This window comes from Trachurus trachurus, assembly GCF_905171665.1.
Source record: "Trachurus trachurus genome assembly, chromosome: 16".
In the NCBI taxonomy this organism is placed as follows: Eukaryota; Metazoa; Chordata; class Actinopteri; order Carangiformes; family Carangidae; genus Trachurus; species Trachurus trachurus.
In genome coordinates, this window is record NC_139902.1 from 21048778 (window position 1) to 21073109 (window position 24332).

The 24332-nt window shown below is 40.7% G+C and overlaps 1 protein-coding gene across 1 annotated transcript in view; it reads right to left on the reverse strand.

Moving 5' to 3' along the window:
* Positions 1-24332, reverse strand: part of LOC310999637 (RNA-binding motif, single-stranded-interacting protein 3-like) — a gene marked incomplete at its 5' end in the record, with an annotated part of 106628 nt that overhangs the window by 18177 nt on the left and 64119 nt on the right. Inside the window, 3 exons of the mRNA XM_083990155.1 lie at positions 2600-2706; positions 15239-15318; positions 16341-16498. Of these exons, the coding sequence (XP_083846281.1) occupies positions 2600-2706; positions 15239-15318; positions 16341-16498 (345 nt within the window). The remainder of the gene's footprint in view (positions 1-2599; positions 2707-15238; positions 15319-16340; positions 16499-24332) is intronic.

Genomic DNA, 24332 nt, shown 5'->3' on the forward strand with positions numbered 1-24332 from the left:
TTCCATCACTCCTCTTCAAATCATGGCCTTCCAAAAGTCATTTTTCATACTTTTCATTCTTTATTCCACACATGGCTCTTCTTTCCAGTTGAAAGTGTGCCCTGAAGCTGAACTCTGCTAAGATGTTTGGTTTTCCCCCCAAACACTGTTCCCAGCCAGGACAAGGGGCCTACAGACTGCACAGGCAATAAGTGCCAGACATTGATGACATCAAAATGAATCAGTCCAAAGCTTGAGATTCATTTTCATACTGACAACTGATTTTAAGCAGGTAAAATTTATATCGCACATAAACAAGAATTCTACCTTTCACCTTGAGCTAAATTTGTATTCATTGCTGCGTTGCTGATTTCTAAGCAAGAGCTGGAAGAGATCAGCTCTGTGAAGCATCTTGATATTTGCATCTTGTCCTCTAAGTTTCCTTCATCTAACAACAACAACTGGACAATATTCCTCAGCTGCTGCGCAACGCCAGCATTTGTCCATGAATGTGTGTATGTGAAACACATGTGGACACATCAGGACACCTTCAGGGGGGCTCCTGGACCAGAGCCTCTCTTAGATGTGTTTGTTAACATTTCTTTTTGGAAAGTTCGTCGACTACAGAGAAATTCAAAAGAATGACAAAGAAACGCAAAAACTTCAAATACAGACACAAGACCACACAGAGAACTCCACAGATGGCTACAAAGAAAACTACAAAAAAGATACAAAATGACCAGAGACACAACGAGACACAAAGAGACACAAGAGACCTACAAAGATGCAAAACATTTGTTGTTGAAGGAAATGCCAGACAACCAAATGAAATATAAAATGCATGGAGAGATATCCCAGAATGAACATGAAGAATGCGGCTGTGCCCTCCCTTTGTAGAAAGGTGAGGGGCCCACATAGGCTGTGCCCACGGAGCCCATTTTCTCCTAATCCGCCCATGTTTACCCAAAGTGTGCTTCTCTGCACAAATGTTATATGTGAGTGATCTTGTATGTGATATGTGCCCATGTCATAGTCCCAAGGCCAGATTCATTTAGGAGTGAGTGGTTGTGGGAGATTAGAGTCGGCTGACTGAGTGAGGACGCTGTGAGGCCCCTCAAAGCACCTCCCTGGCCAGATGTCTCTATTAGTCTGCCTGGACTCTGAGACTTGGCTCTGACAAATGCATAAACCTCTGAAGGGATGCTTTTCCTCTGCAACGCCAAGTGGGGCTTGTCAGGACTTGGGCCACTGACAAATGTGTGAGGAATCCCACTGAAAGCACGGATCATTTATTTTAAGTACAGCTGACAATTCACAAATGTTGACGGGACACAAAGAACCACTAACACCAAGGCCTCTAGTGTTAACTAAGCTCTGGTGTAATTTGTCTTGCTTTGCTCACACAAAAAAAGAGAGGAAAAAAACAAATAAAACTGCAATCTATGTCTGCCACACACAGACACGCACGAAAGTCCAACACAAATACTGTGGCATCCTGTTTTTGTTGTGGCGTCTCTTGTTTCAGCACAGTTGTTTCAGCCTAGTTCCATTTCAGTTCACTTCACCACGCTACTCTTTCCCAACCGCCATGTAACGTAAATGTTGGGAAACTGTTTAAAACTGTACTCAGTGTGTGGGTGGTGACATTATTATTCACTTTCCCTTGTTCTGTAAATTGATGCTTTGGTATCGACACTAACAACTTCTGTACTTGTAGCATTGTGCAACAGTCAATCTGCTTTCAGTCTGCTCCGCGAGGTTTCATTTCTCCTGCAGATGACAGACTGAGAGTGGGAGTTTCAACAAAAGAAAAAACAACTTGGCATTGGCGCCTTGGAATAACCTTGTATTTTAAATTTAATAACTTATATGCCTGCCTTCATATTGACAGCAGCATCTCTAATTTCTGCCCACAGTATGTTATTGGAAATGAAAGCTGATAATGACCCCGCAGGGGGGCCTGTCAAGCTTTTCAGGTTTTATACTCTGTCATAAAATGTGAAAAAGAAACGGATGTCAAAGGGAACATCAGCTAAAATTTAAAGTGTATGAAAAGGATGACTTGTTAGACCCTTTGTAGTGTTTCCTGTGAAGCAGCTGTGAAATGCTACAGTGCCATCTATTGTAGCTTGTGCAACAGTATTTCACTCTCACTTCTATTATGATTAGATTAGTGTTATGCTTTTACTAGAAAGCTGAGTAGGAATAGGTTTCAAAGAGCTTAGTGGATAGACTCTACTATACAACTTGCAACTTAGTAAGAATAATACCACTTATGGTTTTGTTAACTTTAGTATTTCCTCCTAAAAAGGCTCTACTGTATGTAGACACAGTGCTCATTCTGATCATGGGAGGCAAGAGGCTATTGTTGATTTAGAGAATGTCTGCTGCAGCATACCTGCGCCACAGGAAAATCTTATGTTGCTTTCTTTTACAGTGGCAGACTGTGGAAAGGACTACAGTATTTTGTAAAATACAGATTGAAAGACAAAGTCCTTGTTTTACAATTGCTGTTTCCACTTGTGTTTTAAGAAAAGGCTGCCATGACAGATGACGGGAATCTTTTCTGATAGGAACTGGTGAGCTTTGTGTGATGGTTAAATAAACGTTTAGGCTTTACCTCTCCTTCCCGTGTCCATGGTCGGCCATTCTGGGGATACTTGACCTGGGTCTGCCTCTTTTTCTGGCCTCCATCAGCAAATTTGCACAGCAATGGCTCTGCCGGGGCTACAGAGTAAAACAGACAGAGAAAGAGAAAGAGAGAGTGAACACAGATTGATTAATCATCTTAACAACAGGGGAAGGTGAAATTTCATGTATGAAGTTACATTACAAGCTGAGATTTAAAGACAGGGTGCTATGTTGGGGTTTAAAGAAAAAGATAACATGAATCAACTGAACCTGAAAACAGCACCTCAGTTTTACATTTATCTCTTCCGCTTAATCTTAATCCAAACATCTAAACAACAGCAGTTATCGCACCATCTCTACAACTCCTACAACTGTGTGTTGAACAAAAGCAGCCTTGACGTGGAAACAAAGCCATGGGCTAATCATCAAAGCATGGTAAGTGTGGTTCAAACGACAAAACGAACACACATACTTAACACGCAACATAACTCCACACAGCTTGACCCCCGGGCTATAGACTGCGGTTGTGATTGCTCCAAAGACAACATGGTCCCTTTCTTGGACCAGAGAAAGAAGAAAGCCTTGATTACAAATAGGATTAGCCAAGTGTGACCTCCCACACAAAAGTTCACCAAACTCCAACTACAACCTGATAGGCTTCTGCCTTAAATACCCTGCAGGCTTGTGAAATAGTGGAAAGCAACTGTATCGGAGCAGGATTCTCCTAAAGTAAAAGCGAAAAAAAAGCTTTGTTCTGTTATCAATTTATTTTATTTTTTAAATAATTTCTTTAGAATTTGTTTCAAAGCAAGTGTGCGTGAATAATGGCCTTTCTTTCATTTCTGGGAAATGCTTCAGCATGACTCAACAAACACAATAAAAAAGTCCAATCTTGACATGAGCCAGGACACTCTGATAAGACACTTGATGGTTTATGAAGTCGGCAGGCAGTCTTCTGGTTTATGTGATCTCTGACCACAGGGTATATTTCTTGGATTTCGACTTATTGTTCAACCACATGCACGCACAGAAACGTACACATGTACACTCAAACTAAAACTCAGAACCAGCCCTGTAATCAGCATAAACATCATGAACAGATTAGAGACAGATAAAGATGATAAATTACTAAAATAAATGAATAAACAAAACTGTACATGCTTACTAACCTTCCCACTCTGGCTGAAAAGAAATACTACCTTAAGATATTATGGATTTTAAAACAGTTAGTTACTAAAGTATGAGAACTGCCTGAGGTGTGTTATAATAACTGAAGCTATCTCTATATACATTAACATTTATATGCATTATACTCTTAGGAAAAAAGAAAACATAATGCTGACGAGGGCGTAGGCTCAGAAAACACTGCTTTGTCTGATACCAGAGGACGAACAATGTATTTCTTTGTATGACTGGTGTGAATACCAAGCACATATCTTGTGTCTTTCTTTGAGTTCAGTTTCCCTCCTGGGAGTGAATAAGAAATGAATTAGATAATATTCAGGAGCAATATTTTTAACTGGCAATCACAAAATGTGGACATGTTAAAATTTAAGGGCATTTAAATGCTATCTGCGACGAGATGAATTTCTAAAGGTCTAAACTTTACTTGCAGCAGTGGAACACCAACAAGTGCTCTGAGTCAGTTTTATGAGGACACCTCTTGACCCTGAATTTGAAAAAGCCACCTACTTCTGTACATTGCCTCTCTCACTTGTTGCTCTAAAACATCCACAAGGCATGTTTGAGTCACTGGCTAGATCTTTAAAGAGGCTATTAGCTGGCACTCTGGTCCCGTTTCACTGGAAATGATTTCGAACTGCAGAAAGAGTCAAATCTGTAGCTTGGAAATAAAGAAATTCTTAAGATGAGACTTGAAATTCAGTGAACCAGCAAAGGCGATATTATCACGCTGGTAGTGATTCACACATCATAAATGCCAAAATAAACTACGCAATTACCTCGCCTACTTCAGAAAAATGTTTCTTCATTTCTGTAAACTGAAAAATGAGAAGAGGTGTTCTCAGCGGAGCAAAGCTTTCAGAGCTCAAGGTTGAGACGAGTTATGCAGAATGCCTGGGGCCTGGATGGGTACTCCAAAGGTAAGAAGATGGAGATTCACAGTCCCATATGATTACACTGCATTTAGCAGTACTTTGTCATTACACTGTTTTAACTTGATTTCTATCTCGATAACAGGCCAACATGGCCGGGCCTCTGTTATCATCCCCTGCCTCCACTATTCATCTTTCTCAATCACTCCCTTTCTCTCTCCTTCTTTCACCCACTCTCCACCATGCATTTATGTACATCTGGTAAACAGTTGCGTGTGTAGGCGTACACATGATGTTTATATGCATCTCCATTTCGCCATTTTACATCACAGGTGATGGATGTTTTGAAGTAAAGATGTATAAGAAACATACAGTAGGTCACTTAAGGAAGGTGGCACCAAAGGATATTCAGAAATCTGTTGGTGCTGCTTATTTGTCAGTGTTTTAAACTCACTTAGGCCTTTATTCTTCAGCAGATCCTTGTCACCTTTTAGCCATTTTCAGAGGAAACGAGGAGCCACACAGGACCAAAATTAAATAACGATATGTTTTTTGTTTTGTTTTTAGCTCTTGTTTGCATTTCCACTGCAGGGCTTGCCCTAACCCAAAGACCTACTATAAAGGTGACAAAACTATAATAGAGTATTTGATCAAAATAACATAATATCATGCTATGTTCGTATTAAATGCCGGACAACTGTTAACTGTTCCTCAGATGATCAGATGCAAAGAACATGCACCAATTCCACAGCACCTGTCTTTGAAGTGGCAACATATTTATTTTTGATTTAGCAAATGATGGCAATGAAACATATTGTGCTCCATTTGCTAGTTAGCTCCTGGGCCTTTGGGAAACTATCCAAAATGTAATTTGTGAAACTTTGGCAAAAGGTCTTGTGATAAGTGGTCACTGTAATGCAAATGCAAAATATATTATCTGATCTTAGGTTGAATCAATATGTGGCATTTAAGACTGATAAAAAAACATGAAAAGATAAATATATATTATTAATATGAAAAAGATGTGAATTCAAATTTTAAATTCAGAGCAGGATTAGCTCCAGATTATGGTAGAGGACACATTTGAAAATGACATGGGCAGGATTTAACTGTCAGGTTTATGGGTGTGGAGCTAAACACTTATTGATGCATCTGTATTTTTGTGACAAATGATTGCCGCTTCATGTAAGAGAAAACATGGGACATGAGGACAGACATAAACTCTTAATACACATTTAAAGGCAGTGTCTGAGCTCTGTTGTTGCTGTTTTGTTTTACTGGCATGACAAACAGAGAAAGCCACATTGTCGCTGGCTGACAACTTGTCAAGTTTATAGTCAGGACACTTTCTTCTCTGTATCTCCTCTAAAGTACCACACAAAGACAGAAGAAAATCTCGCTGATCTGAAACAAATGTTTGTCCTCGAGTTCTGCATGAAGGGTGCCTCTGTATTTTGAATGGAATCTGTTATTTTTACTCTCCACATCAACAGCAATAAAAGTGTTTATGGACCAAGGTGAGATGAAAAGTAGCTCAATTATTGTTAAAATTAGTGATGCAAAAATACAGAGTAGATTATGCTCAGATAGGAACATTAAAATATTGGAGAAAATATCCATTGATGTGATTGATGCCTGCTGAAGAACAACAGACTAAAATGTCAAAGCACTTTTCCTTCATTTTTTCCCCTGCTGTTGCTTAGATTAACAACCTGGCTCTGAGTAAAATATGTAATGATTTCAGAGGGACATTTCTATGGGTTACTATGATTGTTACATATATTACAGCAACAACAGAGACAGAGGCCATTTTGTATAATCCCCAATAGAAGCACACTTCCACATAAAAACTCCCATACCAGCATCGTTGTTGCTGTAAGATATTTTTATATCTGAGCTGGAAAAATGGCTCCAGACATTAAACAGTGGCCCAGCGCTACGGGCCACTGTTTATATGCACAAACACGCCAACGCAGAGACATACATCAATACTGTTATCGTGTTTTGGTTGCCTTAGTGCGTCTGGAGCTTGAATGCAGTGTTTTTCAGAGACTGCTGCAGGAGTCTGGTATTTGGTTTGAGGAAATTTGGACAGTCCAATTAATAGGAGAAAGCTCTGTTTCTTTTTTCTATAGATAATTCATATTTTCCACACAATGTTGTCAGTCTCTCAGATACCTGGAGTTTAATCCCATTACTATTTAAATCTGACATGCCAGATTACACTGTCATGGCATTTCACAATCCCACCAAAACAACACATCAAAACATAGCAAATTAAGTGTTTGAGCTCTGCGTTATAACAGCAAGCTAAGTGAAGTAAAATAATCTAATTCTTTTCATCCAACAAATACAAAAATGTAAGCGTAACATGAAATAAAGTTCATTCGAAGTACTGTATATAGTATACAAATTATATGTGTAGTGTAAGTGTGAATACATTCCTGTGGACAAAAACAATATCAATACAGTCAAACGTCCTGTGATAATTATGTGTTTGGTGTGGCCTGCTAATTTCCACTTTCAGACAAAGAGGATATCTGTCACTCCTGACAATAACACAATATTGTACAATTGGTCTTGCTAACCAGGATTTCAATGGAGCACAGCTGGTGAAAGGATTGGAAATGGCCATGAATTAACCAGAATATTGGATAATGAGCTAACGGTTCTGCAACAATACAGTGCAAAAAAATCCACCAACCTGTGAAGGCGTTTTGTCTATTGAGTCTTTTATCAAAAGCAAATGAATCCAATCAACCATTTTATTTTGAATTGAAAAGCTCACTAGTATTTTACTGTCACACAGATAACAACAATAACGTAACAGCTGAAGTAATCCCTAAAATCGTTTTATTCACATCATACTCTACAATGTAAAAAGAGACAAGTGTAACATCACTGTTGTATTAGCTTCAGGTGACGCCTGTGGTGGCACGATTGTGATATCATGCATTTCACTGGCAGAGAAAAATAAAAAAAAATCCCTTCAACACACTCTGCAGTTCACCCACAACCACAGAGACGGGCCATAAATACTGCCGATGATAACAACGATAATGAATGTTATTTATTATTGAGAGGTGAACTCAGTCACCACATAATCAGGAAGCAACAACAGCAGTAAAACATCCAGAGACGAGATTACCTGTGAAAAAAACCCAGCTCAAACTGGTGCATCAAATTAATTATTGAGCTTGCTTCGCAGCTCTACAATCTGTTGCATGTCACACGAGGGCTTTAACAGGAGGAACAGTTTTAATTGTCACTTTGACCCCTGCTGTTCTCACTCTTGCCTCTATGTAACGCAAAGTGATGGATTCATGATGAATTTGGGTACAGCTGTGCCTGCCCCCAAAATGGGTCACATTCAGGCATGTCAACTTAATTAACATTGTCCGAACCAAATATTTGGTTATCTAAAGAGTTCAGAGAGATGTGAAATTTTGGTAAACAGGACACAGAGTTGAAGACATTAAATTCAAACCAAATCGAATGAGGAAAAATGATTGCTCACAATCGCTAAAGTCACACAGAAATTGATCTTTGTAGCCTGAAGCAAAACAGTGTTGCCCTTCTTTCTCCAGCTGTGCTTTTCTAACCAGTTGTCCTGCTAGGTAGGGCAAGTGCTCACACATTTAGTGGCAAATAGACACATACTTTCTTAGGTTGAAGAGAAAACTACTGCACTATTAAGACGATTCCTAAGGTCTGATGGAAAATTAATGAAGGCAGAAGTGGCTGCTTAGTGGATCATATTATATTGGAGTGTGGGGATGAAGAGAAGGAGTTGTTGGGATTTTGTCTGTGTATTTCTGTGCATGATTACCTATTTAAACCTTTCAAACTTCAAATTTTCTTTTTCAACAAATATGGAGACACTTTTTGTGATTGATAAATCATGTATCGCATCAGTTTCCAGTGCTTCAAGCTGAACCTGAATTTTGTGTTTTTACCTCGTTGTACAAGGTGCCTCTGAGCTCCATCCCTATGAAAAATGTGTGATCTCAAATACTGAAAGACCAAAAATATAAAGACACCCACCCACACACTGCACTATATGGTGTGTAGTTGCGCCTGCCTGGACATGTGTGCCTCCCGCTGGTCAATACTACTGAACAAAATAAGTTGTTGGCAAGAGCCTGACACAGGCAAGTAATTGAAGTAAACAGACAAGAACACTTTATTGGACAAAAGCTACATGTAATTTGTTAACAAACTGAGGCGTTTTTTTCTTTTCTTTTTTTTTTACAAGATTTACTTGCACTCATTAACTAAGGCTTGCAGTTGTTGATTTATCTGTTTAATTTATCTGTCAAAATGTCACTGCTTCGTGGACCTGATAATGAATAGTCACGCTCTTGTTTTTGTGTTTTCTTTGTGTTACTTGGGAAAGGAAATTGTGATTGTGTCTGCCAGAGCAACAAGTAAGTAAGACATCAATAATTGTATAGACTCTAAGAGATGTCAACAAAATGACACAGAGTAGAAACTGGTAGTTGTGAGCCTCAGTGTGTATGTGTGTGTGTTTTTTTGTAGGTGAATGTTAAAGGGTAAAAAAAAAAACTTTCAGCTATACTGATCTGACCAGGAGTTTCGATCTGTGACATTTTGTGTTTAACTGGCAGGATATAGGTTGCATGGCTTGTACTATGAAGAGCGGAGCACACACTGTTACTGTACCACTCACTGGAGCTGCGGGATATTGCAAACTACAGTGGGGCAGCACAGAAACCGTTAAAGCACCTGCAGAGCAAACAAACATATCCATCTCACTGCTGGCGAGCTGGGCACATGAAAAGAAACACAAGGTAAGGAAAGATATGGAGGAGGAGGCAACACAGATTAGACAAGCTGCACCTGTGAAGTGCAGGAGGTACAGTATATAGATCTTAGCTTTGGTTCTTCTAAACAAGACACCAGTAGACAAACTTAGCTTGTAATGGCACAGTGGTTTCAGTTTTCACTGTGGGAAGATAAGGGATATCATATAAGTGGGACCAAATCTTTGAAGTGGGGAAATTCCCATTTAAAATAAAATCCAATCCATTAGGAAGCAACATGGGAAATCATTCAGTTGGAAAATGGGATCCAATCCTCAAATGTGACAAAATGAGGACTCCCTCAGCTGGGCTGAATGGGATGAAATCCTCTTTTTTTCCTTCTTCTTCTTTTTTTGTTTAAGACGCCCAGCATCAAAGAGCTCAAAGCCCTGGGACAGAACAATATGCGCTCTGGAGGGTTACTTACTTGTTCAAGCATCACACACAAGAGCAAACTAAGTATTTGCTACTGGATTTAAAAATATATATTAGAAAATGTTTATTCATATTGCTGTTAGCACTATATCATTAAAATTTCAACAGCTATGTCTGCTCCAATAAACATAAAATTGAGGACCGTAAGCTGAAACGGAGAACTGAGCATTAGAAGATTTACACTTAGTTTGAGTTTAAGGGAAATCTGATAATTTCCGCCCTCTGTCTTCTTCTGACTAGCTCTTCCTTACAGTGACAATCACTCACTACGTCGTTCCCTCAGAGCATCCCCGAGGGGGAGGAAGTTTACTACATTCAATGCATTTTCTCATTATAAACCTAAAGCAACACGCAACACAAAAGGAATTGGCTGTGAGACAAGTGGGAATAAAATGCATCGATGAACTGACACATTTATTTAAGAAATTAATTCCCCAAATGATGTTAAGATAGCAGCAAATGTCTTTGTAATTTTACGAACTTGACAGGGTTGATGTGATTAGGTTAGTGCTTTCAAATCGTTGCATTTTTAACACCCATACGTAGCTATGTTTGAGTGTTGAATAAGTGGCTCCAAATAACACATGTAAGCTGACACCAAGTCTGACAGTGCAGTGCTGTCCTATAATTACACAATCTTTTCTTCAGTAGAGTCTCATTCAATTCTTTCCTCCATTATCAGGAACATCAACTAAAATTCATTTCCCATTTATTAAAGTATTGAACCGCTTGAATGGCGGCAATGAATGGGGGCTTAATGCCTCATGATCTTAGCAGGCATGTAAGGCTGCACTCATTTTTAAAAGCCTCCTGATTATTATTGAAACTACAAAGTGATAATGCGCCTTCTCTGCGATTTGGGCTCTTTTCATTCTTGTCCTCCGTTTGTCTTCCCATTAGCGGAGGGCAGGACAAAGAGAAATATCAAAGCAACAAGACAACATCATAGTGGGGGAGAAAGATTAAAAAAAAGAAAAAAACTGGACCAAGGAAGTTACAGTATGATGGAATAGGAAAGGAAGAGAAGAGTGCCAAGTGGGTGAAGGAGAAACAACGTGGGACCAGTGGAGATGGAGGGAGAGATTAGATGCGGGACAGAGGTGGTAGGTGGAGACAGAATAACTGGAGAGCAGGGAAATAAGTAAGATGAAGAGAAAAGAAGACATAAAGGAGTAAAAATAATTTTCTATGTCTGAATAAATAAAAAAACGTATTTGATAAACTAAGGCCGTGCTTATTGTGGTAATGCATGAGTTAAACCTCAAGTCCACAAAACTGCACCAGAAATTCATAGTGAGGGTTAAAGGATGAAACCAAAAATTAACATACAAATTTATTTACATGTAATAAAAAAGAATAGCTAAAAATGCCTCATTTAACCTGGCAAAGGAAGTTGTCAATCAAACCTAACAACTGTTTCCAAGCAGACACTGATGGATGGTTTATTGGGAAAAAACGAAATTGACTAACCACAAGATTTTCCGATAAAGGATACGTGGTGGTTTTACCATGACTTCAAAAGCTTAATCATCTGCTGATCATGATCCCTTACAAAAGCAATTTTCTAAGCCATCTGTGTTGATGTAGAGCCTATAGGCCTATTCATTCAAGATCCTAACCATGGTAATACCTTTGCACATCACCAAGTGAGTGTGGGGATTTCCCTTCAATCAGGACGAGAAACCGAGTCCAAACAGTGTTGAGTTTGTGTCTTACTCCAATAACAGCAGCACACACTATCCTTCCTTACACACCATGAGTGAGTCATGAGCTGTTTGTGAACACCAGGATTGACAGGACAGTTACCACAAATGCCCAATGCACAGAGTTCACTGTCAATCCTTATAACTTTATGTTTACACTTTGATTGTTATAAGTCAGTGCGAACACCAGCTGGACCAGAACTGGAAGAAAACAATGAATCTTTTTTTTCCTTCTTGGCCTGGGCCAAATGAAGCAAACCTGAGGAGTGAAAGCACCCGCAGGTCTGGTAGGTTTAATACATCAAGCTGTGATAGGAAGTGACACAGTCATGATGAAGCTGTTGAAGACATATGCTCTTTATGGGTGGGTGGTCTAAGTCTCTCCCTCACTGTACGGGGGAAAATCATTATCGAACGATGTGCACAGCGAAGACAGAATTACAACATATAGTGAATACACAGACTGCGATCGCTAAATTTACACCTCATGTTGAAATGTCGAATTTACAGGACGAGTCCACTCACTGCAGGTGATGAGACATTAGGAGCAGTTAAGATCTTTCTAGAAAAATGTATAAAAACCAAAAGCTGTGGAGCCATTGCAAAGATCTGTGGGAAGATTTTATATTTACTGTAACATCACTTAACAATGAAGACGATAAAGATCTGCAGAAAAGTCTGACTACAGTTGTTTCTTAATAAGTTAAATGTAAAAATAAGCAGAATCAAGGTTCCGCTCAATCTAGATACTCTGTCTCTATGAAAGCCCCCACTGGGAGAAGCAGAAAGCTGTGGATCAATGGACTTCCTGTTAACTAGGGCTCATGGAAGCTCTGGTCATGTGATCAATGTCTGCATTAATCTTGTGGCTGGAGAGTAAAATATTACTGTTGCCTGTCAATACATCAGCCTGGATGGACAGACTGCAGTATCAATCAGAGGACGACCCAGGAAGAGGCACAAGCACACATCACTCAGTGCTGCACACACACCTGCAGTAAAACATTACACTGGTCTAGCAGAGCGGGTTTAAGTTTTAATAGGAATACATTTGAATTTGTGGTGTTTTTTTAAAGACATAGAAGTAATAAGGAGACTAAAACAAAGCACGTAGGCCTGTCATGATATCACTGCAACAGCCATGGAAATTCCACAGACTGTTTGTGACACAGAAAACCAGTGACATGAATCAAAAGATACTGGCATTACATCGCTAAGCACAGTGTGTATCTACTGTATGCATGTGTGTATATGTCTTCCCTGGTTGGGGAGCCCAGAGCAACAATCATACAAAGGAGAAAGTAGAAAATGGACACTCTTGGCCAAGACAAGCAATGCCTCGCCTTCATTATAGAGCTCAGCGACTTCGTAGGTGTAGATAGAGAAAGCATATCTGTGTTTGTTGAGTTTGAACCTGCATTTATTTATTTTTTTGCACCACAAGCTGCATTTTAAAACTGTTACTTCTGCACAAATCCAGCAGATACAGAGCCGCATCCGCTTCATTTGGAGACGTATTTCTGGCCACTATTCACTCTTGCTTTTTTTGCTGCTAAGTGCTCCTACTATGTCCACTATGTCTGACATTTACTGTAGGACTAGGCAGGTAGCATATAGTGGGTTTTCAGAGATTTTTTTTTCTTTCCCAATGCAAAAAGCTTCTGCCTGCAAACTGTTTGAGCTGAGGCGGCCTGCAGTGTTGGGTGATAATTCTCTGCAGGTTCAAAATTATAATTCATCGTGTTCATATTTCATTTGACCCAATTGTAATATATGAAAATATCAAGTAAAGTTGCTTTAAGTTCTTGTTGTGTGCAAATATTCACACAATCATACAGTAATCAACATGACAGCCTGATGTGGATCAAATGAACTGCAGCAATAACCTGAAAAGCTGAATTCAATGGTTTTGTCTAACAATATTCATCACAACAGTTTTCTTTTCAGATATGTCATGGAGACAAGCTTGTCAACCGGCACAATAACACAACCATGAAGCTCATGGCTCTTTACTGTGCTGACAGTCACGGTTGTCCTTGTGTGAGAAGTTAAGGTTCTCACACACGCACACACGCAGGCTGAAAAAAAAGAAGTAGCAATGGCTGCCACAATGCATCATTCACTTCACACCGTGATACCTCAAAGAACCTCAAAGTACAGCAGTGTGTGTGTGTGTGTGTGTGTGTGTGTCCGGGTGAGAAACTGAGTCACCCACCATGCCGTACTTCACAAATCATTCTGCCAGGGCACAGGGCACAGCTCTCTCTCTCTGTCCTTGATTTCCATTTTCTTCGGTGTGGCACACTCCTCTCTCTCTCTAACTATATCTGACCCTCCTGCATCTCCATCTCTTCTCCCTCATTCGGTGTCACTTCCAGTTTGCTTCTCCCCATCTCACCTTTCTTTTTTCCCCTACCACCTTGTCCTCTCTCTGTTATCTCACTTATTTTAGTCACCCCACTGGGCTCTCTCCCTGTACAGTATATGTTGTTCTCTTTTACACCCACACACCCCTCATCCTCCTCCGCTTCCTCCTCTCTCTTTCATTCTTCATCTCCCTCCACCCCATCCTGTTGCCTTCTCCTCTACCCTCTGTGTTTAAAGGCAGAGTCTTTGCTGTTGATACGGAGGGGCAATCAGACACAGACTGTTTGCTTTAGGGGACGTCTGTCTATAAGTATGTATGTATGTGTCTTGTGCCTGGGCCTATGTCCTGTACAGTGGAGAAATTAATCACTAAGACCTTCCTATTAAATCAATTCAGGGTGGTCTTGGAAGAGGGGGGCAGAAAGTGAGTGAGAGAGAGAGAGCAGCAGAGATATTGCTGAAGTATTACACTGCACTGACATGGCGTTGTACTAAGACAAATGTTATACCGACAGGCAGAGATGTCCAGATGTGAAAGAGCCTGTGAGTTTGTTTTTTTTTACCACAAAAAAGACAAAAAGAAGAAACATCCCCACTTGATTTGATGTCACACAATACACATTTGTCTTCTAGACTGAAAGCGAGGCTGGTTTCTCTACAGCATCCATAAAACTCCTATGAGGCAAAGATAATGTTAATGCCTCTACAGGAAGATGATAACCCACTTTCCTGAAGAATGAAAAGAAATTTATAATACTCAAATGAAAAAAGATGCCCTTGTAGAGAAATGGGTTTATATTTCTCAAACTAAGATTGTGAAAACAAAAGTGCCATGTTTCTATCAGTACCAAAACTCAGGTATTGTATTGTTGGTGACACTGAGAATGATCCAACAACAGCCAGCCTCTATGATGCAAGCTGTCCAGCTATCATAACAACACCACGCTGTGTGTAGCTGATACATGTCAAGCAGACTGCTGTGTTCTCCGCAAGCCAGACACAAAAGATGACTTCTATGCTTTTTTTTCTTAGACAAACGTAAACCCTAATGGAAGTGCTTTTAAAGGCTTGCAGGAAACTCAGTTCAAGGTCAAATAATCTTACCTTTATACAGCGACCTCCGGTGTGTTTGTGGAGGGTGATTGAGTCTATCATGCTGCACAAATCCTACATCTATATGAGCAACCCGACCTATACACACTGGCTTAGGGAGTACAAAGCAGTTGTCTTGGTGATCGACACCTACCTGTCATGCCTGGAGGGGTTTTCAAAAATTTCCCATTGAAATTTTGGATCACCACGTCGCACTTCTCTGTCGACTCCATTCTGAGAGACAGAAAAAGGGAGAAGAGAAAGAAAGGGGGCTACTTGAGGACAACAAGCTCTTTGTGTTACAACTCCATGTGCACAGGAGATAATGTGGTTTCATTAAAAAGTGGAAGTCCTGTATGTGGATAGGACTGTATGCTAATGTGTCCTACATGGGAGTAAATGCATTATATACCTGCCCGTTTATGCATCTTGGCTTGTTTGTCTGTGTATGTCTGAAGCACAGTGCCTTAGGCAGGCTCGAGTATGTGTGTGTGCGTGTGTGTGTGTGTGTTTTTGCATCTGTGTGTTTTCTATGGGGTTTCCTCTCCTTTGTCCCGGTTTAAAAGCTCCATTCAGTCTGATCTGTTGTGTGTCATGTCCTCTTTGTCTGCCCCTATTCAGCTCCGCTCACCCAATCACAGCTCAATGACTAATTGCCTGCTTGGCAAGCAAAAGCCAGTGTGTGAGTGCATGTGTGTGCGTGTGTGGGAGAAAAAACAGTGACTGGGACTAACGGAGAGAGAGAGAGAGAGAGAGAGAGAGAGAGAGAGAGAGAGATTGTGTATGTGTGCATGTGGTATGTGAGTGAGCATGTGTGTGGGTCTTGGGTTTTCTTCACATTGCCAGTGACCCTGAATGGAGCCCTGACTGCATTCTAATCACTGGCACACTCCATGTTGTAACTGAGAGGACCATACACACACACACACACACACACATACACACATACACACACACACACAGAGGAGGGTGAAGAGGCCAAGGGTAGAGAAATGTGGACTTGTATCATTAGAGCTGAGTCCTTTACGTGTAAATGGCAGGGAGTCAACTCAGGGTAACATTGCCACTAGCAATTATCTCAAACATGATTCTGGACCATAGTGTGATAGCTTTGAATCAATGTTATTTTCTCTATTCAGTGATTATGAATTAGCTTGCTCGGCCAAATATTACATTTAAATAGATTTGGAGCGGATAAATAAATGAAATGCGAAATCTGTATTGACAGTCATCTGTGTGTGTAATGTTTTGTGTACCTGGCAAAACCAACTCCTCTGCTCAGGCCATTGGCGTCCCTCAGTATCCGTGTGGAGATGACGTGACCGAAGGGCTTCAGCATGTTCTCCAGCTCCTGCTCGTCCATGGACACCGGCAGGTTGGAGATGTAAAGGTTGGTGGGGTCCTGCTCCTGTTGCTGTGGAGACAAAAGAGAGCGGTAGAAGATGAGGAACTCGCTCTCGTCACTTCCATTTGTCTTGCATCAACAAATGTTTAAGTGCCAGCCAGAAAATTGAATATTTTAGTCTGGTCTTAGAGAGTTAAGAGCTGATTGGAAATGTGTCTCTGAAGCCTTGAAAATAATCACTGGTTTTGGGTCTCACAAAAACACATGCCCATCCTTAAGAATGTGCAAAAAAGGAATAAAATGTAATACAGTTTATTATCAATAATTAAAAATTAGCTGATGGTGAAGGGTTGAAATGCTGTGTCTATCCTCATACCAAGGATATACTGTAAATCTAGACAAGAGACTGCCCTGGTGCCAAGCAAAACAGTTTTTCTTCCCCTCAAGTATGTAAAAAGCTCAAAATAAAGTGAGAGGAATGAAAGAGTTGACTATAACCCTCCACTAAAAGCTGGTTTTGAAGCAGTAAATGCATTAAAAGTTAAGGCTGTGCCATTCGAGCTGTTTATTTCCATATTTATGACTGAACATCCCACTGCAAAATATCTGTGAATTTAACTCAAGTGGCAAACTCTCCCCAAAGAGGAATAAACATTTCATTGGAGAGATAGTGCTCCGGCTTGACACTCAGAACCCCTCAAGCAGTAAGGTAACCCCCTCAGGATTCATAGATGTTAACAGAGCTGCATTAATCTTTTCCAGGGGAACCTCCTTCTACAGTAATGTGCCCCTCATTTAGTTATAGACTAGTATACTTCAATTATTTTCATTCTGTTTGGCGGCACCACAGCACTCACATTGAATTGATCCTCTGCAGGAGTGTGCATGTTTGTGTATTGTGTGTATCTACAGTGCTTGTAAATTACAGAGGGATTGAAACGGAGAGGGTTTGATATAGGGTGCTCTAGCAAATTCATCCAGTCATCATGAAATCTGTGGGCCCTTGCAATTTTAACCAATCACCACAACTTTTCTGCAAATTTGTTGTCATAGACCACTGTGGCCAGCTGTGGTCACTGGAATTATTACACTTTTCCATTATGTGTTTTCTGCTTGTCTGTATTTTCATTACTAGTTATTGTTTTCATACATTAAGTTATTATGTGGATCGGGAGCGAGAGAGAGAGAGAGGGAGAGGGAGAGAGAGAGAGAGAGAGAGAGAGAGAGAGAGAGAGAGAGAGAGAGAGAGAGAGAGAGAGAGAGAGAGAGAGAGAGAGAGAGAGAGAGAGAGAAATGCTTCTATGTAAACATGTACATGAATTAATTTCATTATAATCAGTGACAAGCAGGTCCTTGATGGGTTTTCTTCATATTCAATATCTTTGATATTCCTCTTATTTCCTGTTGACAACCCCAGATATCAGATCCATTAGTGACAGTGAATTGACATGGTGCTGGAGTAGATTGTTGTTCATGTATTTGATTATGGTGTAAATACTGAGAATGGAAATGGTGGTGTTGTATACTTTAAAGTACGTCATTAGACCCCCAACATGTTTAGTACTGAGACCCAATGACAATATACAGTGCATATGGAAAGTATTCAGACCCCCTTCAAATTTTCACCATTTGTTTTTTTGAAGCCTTATGATAAAATCAATACAATAATTTTTTTCCTCATCAATCTACAGTACACGCACCACCCCATAATTACAACATAAACCCAGAATTTTAGAATTTTTAGCAAATTAATTAAAAAAGAAAAACTGAAATATCACGTGAATATAAGTTTTCAGACCCTTTGCTGTGACACTCAGGTGCCGCCAATTTTTGTCGATCATCTTCGAGATGGTTCTACACCTTCATTGGAGTCTAGTTGTGTTGAATTAAATAGTTTGAACATAATTTTGAAAAGGCACACACCTGTCTAAATAAAACCTTTCAGCTCACAGTGCATATCAGAGCAAAATAAGATTCATGAGGTCAAGGGAACTGCCCCAAGAGCTCAGAGACAGAATTGTAGCAAGGTACAGATTTAGGCAAGGCTACAAAAACATCCTGCTGCACTTATTGTTGTGTATTAGTATTAGTGTGTGTATATGTCTGTTTTGTTGGGTGAATCCTTGTGTGTACTTTTAAAAAAGGTTGCCCAAAATGGCTCATTTTAAACCTAAACATTTCCTTTATCCATGGAGGATTTTCCTTTCCATGCACGAGAGCTGTGTGATTTCAAGTGTGGGAGTCCCAAGTCTGACTGGCTGTGACCAAAGCCATCCATGTAGTCTGTGACTCAGAGTAAGCAGAACAGCCTCACTGAAGGAAGTCTGAAATATTTACCTTTCTTTCTAAGTCTGAATATCTGCCTTCGTCAGCAGGGATTTTCTTTTGGCAGAGTGTCCAATACACAGAGTGGCACAGTTGTCTTCCCACACAGGGCAACTGGCTTTGAATATAATCTTTTGCATTTGTGTACATGCTGTTGGATGTGTGTGTGCATCGATGTGGGTAGTGACAGATGAAAGTGGCGAGATCAAATGCATAAAATCACATCTAGCAGCTGTGGAATCTGTCATTGATCTAAAAGTCATCTTTCTTATAGTTGGACCTCCCTGAAGCAAACCAGTATAAATTATAGTTGGACTGCTTTCCTCATGAAAATGTCCAATTACAGAATTCACTCACGCTTAAATCAATCATAAAGCACTGGTCAGGTGCCAATGTGGACACTTGAACTGTTTTTGCAATAGGTGTATGTATCCTGTACAAACTGGCATCCAAAAGACCTCATGCTTCTGCTCTGTCAGGGAAAGTGATGGAGAATAAAGGTTTGCAGTCTTTCTCTGGGCAGAAATGTATTCAATAGTATTAAATCAAGCTAATATGAGGCATTGGCAGACATAGGAGTAGAAGTTAAAACAAGTGGTTATCTTCCAAAGCTATGTAAAATCGAAAAATCGCTGGGGCTCGAGATGAGAAATCCCAAGTCAGCCGGTACCAGAACCAGTACCAGAACCGGTACCAGAACCGGTACCAGAACCGGTACCAGAACCGGTACTGGTACTAGACTCAGTACCAGAACTAGTACCCAATGTGACACCAGAACCCGTACCAGTAACAGAACCAGTACCAGAATCGGTACCAGAACAAGTACTGGTACCAAACCCAGTACCAGAACCGGTACCAGAACTAGTACCGGTACCAAACCCGGTACCAGAAGTAACACCAGAACTGGTACCAAAAACCAGTACCATTACCAAAGTGGGTACCAGAACCAGCACTAGCAGCAGAACCAGCACCAGTACCAGAACCAGCACTAGCAGCAGAACCAGTACCAGAACCAGCACAAGTACCAGCACAAGAACCAACACCAGCTCCTGTCTTTGGAGCCTACTATTGTCCTTTCACATACTGTAGCTCAGCACAGAAGCACTGTCAGTGGAAACAAAAAGAGGGAACTTCCTCCAAATCCCCCCCCCCCCCCCCCCCCCCAAAAAAAAAAAAGAAACAAACAAAAAAAAAAACACTGTAACTTTGGAAAATATCCACTTGACTTTGCTGACTCAGACTGCTGAAGCCTCATATTAACTTCAGATATATCACTTATCACACGGGAGGAAGCATTATGACAAGGAACACCTGTTTTAAAGCTCATGATATTCTATTGAGTATTGTTTTTAGTGGAGTAAAGTCTGATGGGGCGGTCATGCAAGCCTTCAAAACCTGAAAACAGGAAGTTTAAACAGTAATAAACATGTCTTCACGTTCTATTGATAGCGCAAATCATTCTTCTTATAAAGAGTCTGTAGCGTAAGAACATACAGACATATCTGACTATTCTGTGAGCTTTATGTTGCTGAAATATAGATATAGCAAGAGCAGGGCCTGGGTTGATATTATTAATATTAGAGAAACCCTTACAATACAAATAGGAGGTTGATGGCACGGCCGTGTTTAAAAAATAAAATTTTGATTGTTTAGATTCAACAGTGAACCACTGTCTAATGCTACACATCCATCGCTATGTCGCACACTTACAAGTCTCAGTGCTTTTGTCATTCAAGTAAATTAGCTCTATAGTACTCCTGAGGCTTCGCTCTACTGCACTTTACACGCTTACTGTGACTGTGGACTTTGTCATTACGAACAGTTACCTGCTCATCGAGACACAGAGGAATTTCAGTCTTCAATCTAGAGTTACTCTGTATGTAACTGAATTTCCCCTGGCTGTCTATGGAGGCAGGTCTGACACAATCCTTGCTCTCTTCTTTTTTTCTTTCTTTCTTTTTCTTTTTTTTTTTTAATTCGAAAGCCCTAAAAAGATTAAATGGTAAAACAGAAGATTTCCTACCCCTGTGGTCAATGTGGTTACAAGCTAATTTCATCCAAAGACAATACGTCTTAAACAAAATCTCACAGTGGTTTGTCCAATTTCAGCTAAAAGTGGGTCAGCTGTTTTGTTTCTGCACACATTTTCCGTGCAGTTTGCAGTTACTGTAACAAGGGAAATGAATGCAGATTTGTGTGTGCAAGAGGGATGCCATAACCTCTCCTCCACTCCTCCAGTTGCTGATTATGATACATGTCTGTGTTATCCCTTCCAATGCCTGCCTGGAAATCCCTAGTTTTCTTTGTATGATTTATCCCAGGAATAAAGAGTGAGATGGGTACAAAATTAACAGGGGCATCATGGTGGGTTATTGAAATCACATTGCTCCACCTGACCATCTCTAGACACAGCTGGCTGTAAAACACATTTATTTGCACAAGTACTTCAGGGATATGAACTAAAGTGTTTTGGAGCACCCGCATGTGAGTGAACTCTGCTTGACTTTGCTCAAAGTTCCCGTTTGCACAAAGTTATTTCTCAGTGATCTCTCACTCTGCATGTTGCAAATGACTCACCTCTCTCTCCCCGTCCCCTCTCTCCCTACGTCTCTTTGTCTCTCTGCCTCTTTGTCCACCCCCTCTACCCCCCCCCCCCCCCCTCTCTCTCAGTAACATCTGTCATGAGCTGGAAACAGCTTCGCACCAACTGTGCCTCTCCCTGACTGTGGAGCCTGCCAGCGAGTCAGCCTGTGTTTTCAGCCCCATTAAACCTCATTGCTGCATCATTATAGCAGGTCTGTGCCTCTTATCATGCTACTTCCCGGTTACCTTGCAATGCCACAACACCTGCCGGAGAGCTAGAGGGTAAAGAGAGGGCAAAGCAATGGTTAAATAGCTGTGAAAAACACCGGCTGAGTCTATATCGTAGATGGATGGATATGAGGTGAGACGGGTACTTGAATGTCACATTTCTTTGCAATCCCGCTTGCATCTCAAATAGTAACACTCCACACTCCAAAATGACACATTGCGGCCTCTCACAACCCTGAACAGCAATGAGTGGTTATTAAAAATGGATGGATGGAAAGATGAGGAAAAACTAAGTGAAGACAGGGGCGCCTCGGAAAAGAAATCGAGCTGGGCACGTTCATAAAGAAGCAGTATATGATTAGGGAAATAAGACTTTCTGTTCAATATGTGTTGACTCCCTCCACTTACCATTCCATCTTGTCTTTCACTTAATCCTGCTCATTTCCTCTTTTAATCCATCTATTCTTTCCTCTCCTTTGCCCTCCTTCAGCCCACCTCCTCCCATACCTCAACTTCCTCCTTTCTCATGCTCGCTCTCACCCTCCCCTTCCCCCTCCCCCTCTTGTCCTTTCCTTTTTTACCTACTTGCTATTCGCCCATCCTCTTCCTCAGATTAAAACCTAATCTCCTATAATGGTAGCCTTGCTGTCTAAAATGCTATCTGAATGCTTAATTAATATTTAAAGAGCACATTTTTTCTCCTCGCCCTTCACATCCGTCTTTTCCTTTCCCTCTTGCATCCTTACTCCGTTTCCCCGTCTTCCATATGCCTTACCATTCACATCTTTACTCTCCCTCATTTCCATTCGCCCCTCACCACCGTTTCTGGCTCTCTCTGCATTTCTGCCTTCCTCCATCTTCCTCTTCCTCAAGCCAAGTTCTAATCTTTCATAATGATTGTCTGGGTATCTAAATGCTCTCTAACGGCTTAATCAATACTTAATGAACATGCCATAAATACTTCATGAACCCTAAACCCAGAAATCCCCAGGGTTTCATTAGACATGGAGATATACACTTTTCTCTATCTCCATGATGACTGCAGGCTCAGTGAAATCAACACTGGATTAGTGATTACCTCATCATTTAATGTTCCGGTCAGTTCATATTAGTATGGCATTGTGTTTGGCTGCTGCCGCTTTGTAATGCACATAATGTGTCTGCTCTAATATTGTAGGTGGAGAGCATGAAAACCTGACGCAATTGTCTAAATAATACATATGCTGCTGTACATATGCTGTTCTTTCAACACCACCCACATGTCAAATCACTTCTATGTCCTGTGTATTTCAGTCTGTCTGCTGCATGGCTCCACTACTTTGCCTGTTATGTGGGTTTTTCTGAGTGAGGAAAAAAGTGGAAATATTTAGACATGATCAAAATTCCTGAAGCATTGCTGCATGTTTCAGCCGGCTAAAGGCCACTGTAATGTCACTGTTCTTGCAAGTTCAGAGATTCCAGAGCTTGTGGATGAAGACTGCATAAAAAGAGTCATAGCTGGTTATTTCCTCTATATATTTGTGAGTTGAATGTCTCCAGAGAATTGGATTTAATTCGCAATAATACAAAAAGGGCATGGACTTTATCTCGCTTGTCACATTCTTTCAACTTCCAAGAAATAACAACTTTTCAAGCAGAGAAAGAAAACACAAAGATTGATCCGTGCACTTGTAAATTCCACACCAGGTTTTTGCTGTAGTTAATTGGCTACAAAGGTCATTTAGCTTAGCTAACCTTTGAAAGACTGAGCTAACACTCAAGGATCATTAAAACTGGGCTTTTCAAGTGATGGCATACTTATGAAAATATTCAGAAGCAGAGAAGCTGTTTTCCACTCTGTGGTTCTCTAGCGACTGTGAAGTGGCAAAGAAACACTGACTATTCAAAGAAATGGCATCACACTTGACTAAGTGAGAGACTGACTATGTTTCAATGTTTAATTCAATTTTGTGATGGTAAGAACGTTTTTCCTCCCTCTGGCTTCCAACACTGCCTGCGTCTTCACACTCTGCATGACTCATTTAAAGCAATAAGAGAGGCCTGTCTAGATAATGGTGTGTGCACGCACGCACGCACAAGCACGCACACACACAAACACACAGTTCTCAAATTCTCAAGTCACTCATGCAGTTATTACTAAATTCAACCATTAATTTACCTGTTTGCCCCCCTTCTCTCCCTGTCGCCCTTTTTGTGCCTCTGCCTTTTGCGCTCAACTGTCCTCTCTTTTTCACTGCAATTGTACCATGGCTTTTCCTTTCTCATCCCATCCTTCTCTTTTTTTCTGCTCACACTGTCTCTACTGTGTGTATTTAAAGGCCAGTAATTCATCACAGAGTCAGAGCAGAGTGCAGTCCCCGCTGCACACCAGTGTGCAGGCTGCTTGTCTGCCAGCCGTCCAGAGCTGGAATCAATCACCCAATTCTGAGACAGTGAAACCATCAGGGAGGGTCAGACACAGATAGAAGAGAGGGATGCACACACACACACACACACACACACACACACACACACACACACACACACACACACACACACACACACACACACCGCAAATAGAGAGAGAGAAGGCCAGATGGAGGGAGTAAGAGCAGAGGTGCACATACAGATAGACAGAAAAGCTCAGGGTGGATTAAGTAAACATTTCCTGGGATGAAAACAGATCAAAATGCCTCATAAATTGATTAAATCACTTTCCCTTGGACATGACTGGAAATTCAGGAGAAAAAAAAGATACTATGGATATATGCATAGATAGACTAAACAA